Genomic DNA, 10,304 nt, shown 5'->3' with positions numbered 1-10,304 from the left:
GTGTGAGATAAGAATATAGCCTAGATATTGACTTGTAGGTTAAAGGAAACCTGAGTGATGAATCTCTCCTGGTCCTACAGCCACCGTGCTTTGTGGTTGTCCTTAAGCACCTGTTGTTGCCTGAAACGCTGAAGTCTGCTTTTGTAACTGCAGGCTTTGGGAGTGCTTCCAGGGTAGCACAGGAGGCTGAGCAATACTAGGGCTGTTAATAGATTTTATGGCTTTGTTGAGTACCCCACAGTACACTTATTAATTATAGGACGCTGCTGAGTCACTGTTGCAATGCATACATTTTGTTAATTGATTTGTATAGGCTGGCATCTCGCAACATAAAGAATATGCAGAACCATTACATTTACAAGGAATTGTAATTGCTTTTACTGCCCTCTCTTGCTTCCCAGAGGGAGAACACAGACTCTGAGTTGAGTATCTCCAATGCCCACTCATCCAGTGCTTACTGTCGGGGCAAGAACTACTTCTTACGAACCTTGAATTGTGTCACTGGTGCTACGTATTTGTAAATATGGTCAAGGATTTATTCTGAGGCATTAGTTAATGTTTATTGAGCACCTTTAGGATCTTTCTGTGGCTAGCGGTGGTTGAGGATGCCAAGATGTGCCCGGTCCCTGTACTCGGAGATCTGACAGTACTGTCTGGCATAAGATTTACTCACAAGGCCTGACGTTAAGCGCTCTGCACTTGGATGGAGATGCAGTGAGAACAGAAAGGTGTTAACTCCTTGGGAGGAAGTTTCAGTGTGGTCCCAACTTGCAGACCCAAGTTTGCCTTTTCTGATTTAGCGGGTCCATCGCCTCTGGGAACACTATCTGGCCTGTCTCTCCGCGAAGGCGCAGAGCCTGCCCACTGCCATCCAGGTCCAAAGTGCTCTGCGCTGCGCCACAACTCCTAGCAGTTCTTGCGCTTTTCAGCACCAGTGTGCGCCTGGCGCCCTCCCCAGACCAGGCTGCGGAGAGCGTCCACTGACCTAGCCAAGGGTAGAACTCAGAGCAACACCCGCCGGTCCTCTTCCTCCGGATCTCAATTCAAAGGGTGGGCAGAGCAGGGCCGGGTGCCCTCCGACCCCCGCAGACGACCCTCAGGCCCCGGCGTACTTTCTAGGGCAGCCCGTCCCCTTTGCAGCCGCTGTTTGGAGAGCTGAAAAAGGGCGATCGGGCCGGAGGGCTGCCCGAAGCCGCCCAGGAGACTCCTCTGGACGCCAGCTCTGGACTGGGCGGGAGGACTGGAGCGCGCCGGCGTGGTGAGTGGGGGTGCAAAGTTGGGGGCTTGAGCCGCCCGGAGCGGAGCGCGGAGCCCGGCGCGGTGTCCGCGTCTCATGAATATGCACGAGCCACCTCCCTCCCTCCTTGACGTCACGGACCGTCTCGGGGCGAGCTCCGGAGCCGCTCAGGGTCCGCGCCAGTGAGCGCGGCTGCTGCTGGCGAGCGCGCGGCGCGGCGGAGGGCACCGGAGGCCGGGCGCGGCGGCGACGGAGAGGGCACCGAGGCGCACCCTGCGGGCGCCGAGGAAAACCCGCGGCGCGGGGACATCCGGAGGCGACAGCCGGCGCGGGCAGTAGGTGGCGGCGGCAGCTCGAAGGCGGCTTCGGCGGCGAGGATGCTGCCCGGGAGGCTGTGCTGGGTGCAGCTCCTGCTGGCGCTGGGCGTGGGGAGCGGCGGCGGCAGCGGGGACAGCCGGCGGCGCCGCCTCCTTGCGGCCAAAGGTGGGTGCTGGGGAAGTTTCCTCCTCTCGCAGGAGGCGGGCAGGGCGGTGTGAGGGTGCAGACGGCCGAGACCCCGGCTCGCGCTGGAACTGCCCGCCCACCCTCGCCGCAGCTGCTCCGGCCTCCGCGCGCCCACGGATCCCGAATTGAGCGCTCGAGGTATCGGGCCCTGCCCCTGGGCGGGGTCCAGGGACCGAGGGGAAAGCGAGGTCTGGGGAGTCCAGACAACTTTGGGGGCGGTCTTTGTCCGGGTGAGCATGTGGCGGACTGCGGCCCAAGGGCAGCGGGAGAGGGCTGGCGCGGCCGCGGGGAGGAAGGGCAGGTGTCTCTCGTGCCCCAGGGGAAGGTTCAAGGCAGTGTCGCCCAAGGAGCTCGCCGAGCTGTGACTGGTCCCCAAGCTCGAGGATGGAGAGGAAACTTGCAGGCTACAGGGAAGCACCGCCTGGCACTCCGTTAGCTCCCCCAGGACAGCTCCAGCTCCCCTGGGAACGCCCGCCCTGCTGGTGGGCGTCAGAGTCTGGAAAAAGTGGAAGATGCGATGCTCCCCACTGCCTCTCCGCCTCTGCTGGGGCTCCTGAGGTCCCGAGCCTGCACCCCACCTCGTTCACCCCATGGGTTTGAAGATTCTGACCTCCCTGCCCTCCCGCCCAGAAAAAAGCTACATCCCAGCGAACGCCCGTTGTATTCGGCGAGCTTAGAAGCAGGAGATCCGTGGACTTTGACAGCTGTCTGAGCGCAGGGAGGAGCGCCTGGGTGAGGGTGCCTGGAGGGCGGGTGTGAAACAGAAATCACGTGCCAGCTGGGGATGAGGAGGCTTCGGGAGAGAGGGCCTGGTGAAGGTGGGTGGTGGTGGGGCGGTGCAGGGGAGGTTGTAGCAGATCGAGGCAGAGCGCTCGGCCCAGTGATAACTTGTTGATTCTCTGCGCTGCTGACAGGAGGGCATGCGTTTGGTTTCTGGGCTGTGGCTAGATCTGCAAGGTGACAATAAGGAAGGTCCTTGGAATCTTGGCTGGAGATCACCTGAGAGAGAGGGGTTTGCACCGGTCAGCAAACAGCTGCCGGTAAGACCTGATTTGGAGGCTGGCTTTGAACTATAGCTTATCAGTAGCGAGGCTAGGGTATGCACAGCAGACGGAGTTACTGCCGGTGAGCGCGAAGATCTAGAGGTCTTTTCTGGGCTTCAGGAACTACCTCCTCTGTCACTCGGGAGTTGCAAGAACAGAGGAGTTTCTGTTTGTAGTATTTGCACATATAGTATTGGTGACATAATTCTGAAGATTTTGTGCGCAGGTATCTTGTTTTGTTCTAGCCTTTTTCTCCAGGTTGACAGGCAGTTTGTTTTCTTCTTCTTTTTTGAAAGACAAAGGGAAGACTCGTTAGGTAAATGTTTTAACATCCGGGTGGTGAAGGAGTCCCTGTTACAAAAAAAGATCAATCTGAGAGACTGTTTTGGTGAAAACAGAATAAAAAAGAAGGCGTTTTTAAACCCTTTGCACTCTTTCTCTAATGACATACGTTGTAATTACGTGGGGGGAGGGTGCGATTTTCCGTCACTTTGTAGCAGAACAAGTAGTATGTTTATAAGTGGATTCTCCAGGCAGGAAGAGAGCGTGACGCAGGTGAAGACCACGGGAGAAGTCACCGGAGAGGAGAACTCTGCGTGTGTGACACATTGCTGAGCTCTTAGGTCTGAAGGGAGGGGAAGGTGAGAAGAGAAGAGGAAGAAAATGTTAAAAATGAAAAAATGCCAGGCTCTTGATGCACTTTTTGTGAATAATTACGTGCATTTTAACCAGCATCATTCATTTTCCTCTGTTAGACTGCATCAATTTCATGGTTAAGACCAGCCATTTGTCTTTCTAGTGTAAAAAGTTCATCGGCTCTGCCTGAGTGTTCACTGTCTGAATTCCTCCTGTCCGTTCTCTCCTTCCGCCTTCCGGCCACTGGGAGGCTGCAAAGAGCGTCTTTTGCTGCATTTTTAAAGATAAACCCGTGTTTGATCACAACAGAGACATTTTATTATGACACCTTCATTGGTATTTACAGGACTGACTTTCTTTATTAAAATGCAGTTATATTTTGCATTTCTAAATCATATAGTCTCTTAAGAATGTTTTCCGATAATAAAGCTATATGCTTTTGATATAATGCACCCTGCCTCCAATTTTGGCATTTTTAAGGTTCATATCATTATTCCCATCACAAAAAATAAATAAATAAGTGAACTCAGGAAAACATGTGAAAGAGATTGAATAAAAATAGTTTTTTTTTTCTTCCATATATTTCTTTATCAATGTACAGAAGAAAATTGGAGACATGGCACCAAGCTGGTTGGCAGAGTTGAATGTGTCTTCTGGACAGCTCTTCCAAAGTATGCCATCCCAGCTTTAGGCTGGGATAAGATGCCATGTTTGTGATGCAGAGCATGCTCTGCCTTTATTTTCTTGGTTCTTGCTGTAGGAGATCCTGTAACTAATCTCAGAAAATAGTTTGGGGCTTTTATATGATCGGTGCATTTTCCTTGCAAACATATTCCCAATTTCAGAAATAATATACTGGCCAGTTATAACCCTTTCTCTTCATAACCCGCCCCCATAGCTGGGCTGTTTAAAAAAGACAGAATAAATTCCTTGAACACATCAGACTGCATGCATATGCTCTATGAACAAGGCTGGGATGATATTTTGGATCCAAGAAATCTCTAGCGTTGAGAAAGACATGTCTTACTCAAGGTAAAGAGAATCATGCAATCTAGGCAGGTACCTGAAGATTTGTGCTAAATCTGGCAGAAGGGCATGGGTCTCATGATCTCAAGGATCTGGTACACGGTCACTTTTCAATTCTCAATGTTCAGGCATAGAGGTTGTTTAGGACAATCCTTGAGTACAGATCATCCTTTTTTGTAATGCTTACATGTGTGCCCAGACCAGTTCTCTGGAAACTTCTGAGCAGATACCAGCAGACCATCCTCTGGCCCTTTCTTTTTTGTTTTTTTTTTTTTTTTGGTTTTTCTCCGGTACAGGGAACCGAACTCAAGACCTTGCGCTTGCCAGGCAGGCGCTTTGCCGCTGAGCTAAATCCCCAGCCCCCCTCTGGCCCTTTCTACCCTAATCCTTCTTTGATGAACTTTTGATCCAGTTGGAAAAAAAACATTTTTTAGGTGGAAATTTTAAAAGAATGACAGCAGACAGAATTTGTCCAAAGCAGAATTCTAAGTGATGGTGACACAGGTAAGGAAGATGGTGCAGGGAGAATAAGTTTACAAAAGCAGCTCTGGTAATAGGGAGAGGAGAGCCTGGGTTAGAAGGGTAAGGATGATAGTGCAGTTGTAGTAATTGCACGTAGGGAACCCTCCTTCGTGTGTACCAAGTGCAGTGCTTACTGGTTACTGCGGGCTGTCCTAACGCTTACAACGCACGCACAGCCACTGTTAGCCCATTTTGTATGTGAAGAAAGGGAATCTGAGAGCGAGTACCTGACCTGCCAAGAACTTCAACTAAAGCATGCAACCTTGTAGTGAGAATCAGTATCACCATGTCTGTGCCCGCAACTTTCCTTTGGGCGTAAAAGCAGCTCTCAGGTTCCTGGGAAGATGAGCTGTACCTCCAAGTGACCTGGGCACCCCTGTGGTCCTGCCCACAGCAGCATGAAGGTCCAGGCTGCTGGGTATGAAGGGCATGGGGCTATAGTGAGGGAGGAAGGCCTTGCTTTTGTCTGTGGTACCAGTGTTCTTGCTTGGAGCAGCAGCTTCGTTCTGCCCACACAGTAAAAAGTCATCCTTGAGTGTTCAAGATTACACATTGCAGAATTTCTGGTGGAGGCATAAGTGGCATGGAATTGTTTGATGAATTGTGCTTTAGTGTCGTGGGCAAGTAACGTGTTTCCTAGGCGTATGACAGAATTATTTCGTTAGCTGAAACACAAATGTCAAGAATCCCTCAGCAATGCTATACGTCCGAGGCTGTACTCTGACTGGCAGTCACCCTGAATCACCTGTGGTTTCTGGGCTGGAACATGCCCTTTCTCTGCCCTGGACCCTGTGTTCTGATTAGAAGGGCATCTGTCTCTGCTTAATTTCTATTGTTACTCAAGGTGTGGTCAGACTTGGACATGGGCTTTCCTAGGCATCTTCTGGGCTGGTCAATGCCAGATGACAGTGCCTGTCTCCCTGGCATGTGTGTGTTTCCTTACCTGACTCCAGGGATGGTCCATGGGTCCTGAGAGCTGGAGCCCCACCATGGCTCTGCCCTATCTAAGAGCCTAGCTGTGAGACATGAGCTAAATAGTCAATGGCGTTTGCTTAGTGAAGGCATTTCTTGACGTAGATATTTTTAGACTTGTCTCCTCTGCAATAGAAAGCAAAGCTTAGACATAGTTGTCAGAGAAACCCGGGTTCCAATCCTAGCTCTATCACTTCTTAACAGATGATCTTGTGTAAGTTTAACTGTTTGAGCCTCAATTTGTTGTGATGATAGTGCTTAGAAACAGCTTAATTTGTGGTATGTAAAAGTCACAGACTATACAATAACTATAATTATTAACCGCTTAACATCCTAGTCTGTGGTCTGAGATTGGTTGAAATTCCTTTTTCGGGGAATTCATTAACTTTGCACATATTTTTCTCAGCTCAAACTCTTTTTCTGTTTCTCTCCATGTCTCTCACTTTTCTCTGTGCATGTGGATGCGTGTGTAGGTGAGTATCACTTATAAATGCACATGCACACTCCTATTTGGCTTAAATTGTGTATGAAAGCATCTACTTCTTTCCCCTGGCCTGTGAATGCCTCTGAAGCCAGGGTTGCCATCTCAGTCATCTCAAATGGCCTGGACTTTAATGCAGGGTGGGCTCAGAGGAAGCACCAGTAGTGTTTAATAAATAAACAAATAAACTTCCATGTCTCCATGTGCCAACGCCAGAGGTGAGGGAGGTCCTGCACTCTGGGGAAGGAGCTTATGTGGAGTGGTTTGGAGTACCACGATTGCTTGCCCTATCAGCCGCCCACGGTCACAGACAGCAAGGCAGTGTTCTCTCTCCTTCATGCCACTTATAGCATTTGTAATAGTGTATGCTTACATGAAAGGGGTGGCCCAAACTAGGATAAAGAAATAAGAGCTTGAGACAGTAACTTATTTTACTTTTTGCTGTGTAGTCCACTACTGATTGGACCTGGTGGAAGTGATTCCTGTGCAGGGCCATGTTTGAGGATGTCCCATGGGGAGGGCTGAGCTGCAGAAAGAATGTTGAGCCAGTGACGCTGGCACCAAGTAGGAGAGAGGGTCCCACTGTGATTTATGGGGAAGACACAGGCAGGAGCGGGAGTGGGCCGCGGTCAGAGGAGAATGCCGGGGGTGGGAGTCAGGCCCAGCAGCACATGGCCCCAGCCTGTTCTTTAGTCTTGTCACCAGTAATTACTGCCCACCCTCACTGTTCTCTCTGAAGGGAAGCAAAAAGATAAAGTGAGTTCCAGATATCAAAGAGGTCATACTGTCTGGGGAAAACTTGCATATGATGTGAACTATCGCAGAACCTGGTAACTTGTAGGAAAATGGTAGAGTTTTATATCACAGACCCTAAAATGTCTTGTAAGAAAAGAAAGAAAATTATTATTATTTTTTTTTTTTTTTTGATTTTTCTCCGGTACCGGGAACCGAACTCACGACCTTGCGCTTGCCAGGCAGGAGCTTTGCCGCTGAGCTAAATCCCCAGCCCCAAGAAAGAAAATTAGTTGGGACTAGTGGCCTTAGGGAGGCTGAGGCAGGAGAATCATATGTACTTAGACACTGAGGTCAGTCTAAGCTACATATACATAATGAGTTCACGGCCAGCCTGACTACATAGCAGGACCCTGTTGAGCAGGGTAAGGAGGGAGAGAGAGACAGACAGACAGACAGACAGACAGACGGAAGGAGGGGGTCAAGGTTAGGTTAGGTGAACTTAGGGAAATTTTATGGAGAAAGTGAGAAGGGTACTGATGGGTGAGTAGGTGTTCGGTACACAGGTGAGGAAAGAAGCAGAACAGGTAAAGGCAAGTGAGTGAGAATGCTCATGACTGCTACACAGGCAGAATCAAGGAAGGAGTTGAACAAGCATCAACTATATTTCTGTCTGGGGACTCCAGAGCTAACAATGTATCCCATATGCCAGGCACCATCTTGAAGCATCTCAGATGTGATGACCCTCACACTAACTGTAAGAAGGAGGTAAAACTAATATTCCATTTCTGCAGAGAAGGAGAGTTAGACCCTTAGAAGGAATGTGCCTCATTCAGGGCCTTATAGCTTAGAGGTAGCAAAATTGAGGTTCCTTATTTATACTTTGTGTTTCTCATATAAGAGAAGCCCATGATATTTAAGCTTGCATTTCTGATTTATTTCACTGAATATTAGCATCTCAAGTTGTATAGATTTTCCTACAGATGACTCAAGTTTATGCTTTTTATGACAGGGTAGTGCTCCATTGTTTATAAATACCACAATCTTCTGTTGATGGGCATACAGGCTGCTTCCAAGATTTAGCAAATGTGAGTTGTGCTGCTATAACATAGGGGTGAATGTATCACTGTAATATGACGTCCTTAACTCTTTCAGGAAGATGCCTAGAAGGGGAATAGCTGGGTCAAATGGAATCTACAGTGTTTATTTTTTGAGGGTGTTGGCGAGAGGGAAGGAGAGGAAGGAGGATAAGAATTGAGATGTTTTATGTACCTGTACCAACTCCCCTGTGAAATGTGGTCATTATATACTGCAAACATGTACTAATAAAAATATGAAAATGAAGAAAAATGAAGAAACCAAAGAAATGGAAGTTCCAAACCTAGATTGTGTGTGGGCCAGGATTTCCTACCTCCTGTGAGCTTCTTTGTAATAGTGGCTGAGTGTCTGTACAAGGAAGGTTCTGAGTGAGACCCGAGGGACTCTGCTGGCCCAGGAGCCATCACCTTGTGCCTGGGAATATTTGTTTGAATTTCACTTCAAAACTTCTGAAAAGTCAGCTTCTTCGGAAGCCTCACTTAGAGTCCTGGATTTGAAGTGAGCGTGGTTTGTCTCTTCTCATCTAGGCATTATGAAGCCCTCCTGACCTCCTGCCTGCCTGGCCTCAAGCAGAGAAGGCAGCTGTCTGTACTGTTGCATTTGGGGGAGGGTCCTGCCCTGGACCAACAGTTCTGCTCTGATAGTTCATTTGGGACATACATTGTCATACTGTCGTCTTCTGACTCCTTTTGGGCCACGCAGGTTAATGAAGGATGTCAGGACGACTTTGAAGTCTATAGAATGGCGGCCCCTGAGGAGAATGAGGAGGGGATGCTGACCAGTGTGTGTGGCAGCAGGGGGAGGAGATAGTTCAGAAGGAGAAGATGATATCAAGGTTACCTTTTCTTTGAATGTTGTGGCAACCGTTTACCTATATTGATTGTGTTTCTCACAAATACTCATTTTAGAGGTTGGCAAATGGACATCACAGGGCATGCAACAGCCAGTAAGAATCCAAGCAAGGTGTCTGACTTCCCTGAGGCCAGGTAGCCAGTGTGGCAAGTCAGGTGTCTCTGTGGATGGTGGCCACCTGAAGTCTGCTTCTCTCACCATTTAGCACTGTCTAATCCTTAGGATAAGTGTCTGGTCTCTGGTGTCCACAGGTACTTGCTTGTCCCCAGCCCCCGGGCATCTTCTGCTCACATTGATCTTCCCCACGGTTATTGCTGACTCTCACCAATAATTTTTCCTTAGTTACTTTAAGCCCATTCTTCTCACTCAAAACTCATTCATTGTCTGTTCATTTAGGGTCCTCCAGGATACCACAACAGCCCCCTGTATCCCTACCCAAGCTCTTGTCTTCCCTCTCATAATCGCTGCTCATCTCTGTCTTGGTGGAAAGAATCCTCCAGCCTGCTTCTCCCTCCACACCCATCCACCCCATCTTTCATCATGTCCTTTTGATTCTACCCAAAAGACCTAGAAGCTGTCTTCTCTCCCCATTGCAACTGCTTTTGTAAATGAAGGCACTAGGTTCTATCACTGTGTGCATCATGCCGTTGCCAGGATGGTGGCATGGATCCCATTTCTGCCAGGCCTACAGAAGATTCCAGTCATCATGAATTTGGTCTTCACTATCCATGCTGTGTTCTTTCAGGATGCTGAAAGCAAGGGACTACTGCCTCCCCTTCCTCTCCCTCACGGATTGCTGCTTGTGATGCCCACCCAATGTACAAACAGCATAATGTCCCAAAGTCCTGGGCTCTCACCTTCCTCAGGCACCACAGTCTCCACCCCAGCACGTGTGCGCATGTTCTTTTGCCACATTCCTTTGTTATTACCCCTAGAGCGCTGCCGCTGTTTGCCAGCACGTCTTTCAGGTGAGGATACCAAAGCTTTTCACTTCCCTCTCTTCCATTTCTACTTGTATCTTGAGAAGGGGCTCAGATACGTTCAGAGCAAAGGGCGGGACAAAGGTATCTACGAAGAATTTCTGCTTTCACCCTTGACACTCAGACCTTCTTGCAGCAGAAATGCATGGGGCCCAGCTGCCTTCTTGGGAGAAGTGCCACCCCTCTGCTGACACATTGCCAGGGAAGCTGCGGCCCTCAAG

The 10,304-nt window shown here is 49.3% G+C and overlaps 1 protein-coding gene across 1 annotated transcript in view; it reads left to right on the top strand.

The window, feature by feature from the left end:
- Nucleotides 1–877: 877 nt before the first annotated feature.
- The window catches only part of Clstn2 (calsyntenin 2), a 586,750-nt gene continuing 577,323 nt past the window's right edge, over nt 878–10,304 (top strand). Inside the window, exon 1 of the mRNA XM_005407778.2 lies at nt 878–1,720. Within this exon, the coding sequence (XP_005407835.1) occupies nt 1,615–1,720 (106 nt within the window). The 5' untranslated portion in view covers nt 878–1,614. The remainder of the gene's footprint in view (nt 1,721–10,304) is intronic.

The sequence above is a fragment of the Chinchilla lanigera genome, unplaced genomic scaffold, assembly GCF_000276665.1.
Source record: "Chinchilla lanigera isolate Chin_1 unplaced genomic scaffold, ChiLan1.0 scaffold00107, whole genome shotgun sequence".
NCBI lineage: Eukaryota > Metazoa > Chordata > Mammalia > Rodentia > Chinchillidae > Chinchilla > Chinchilla lanigera.
The sequence above is the reverse complement of the archived record's forward strand: the minus strand, read 5'-3'. Positions and strand labels throughout refer to the sequence as shown.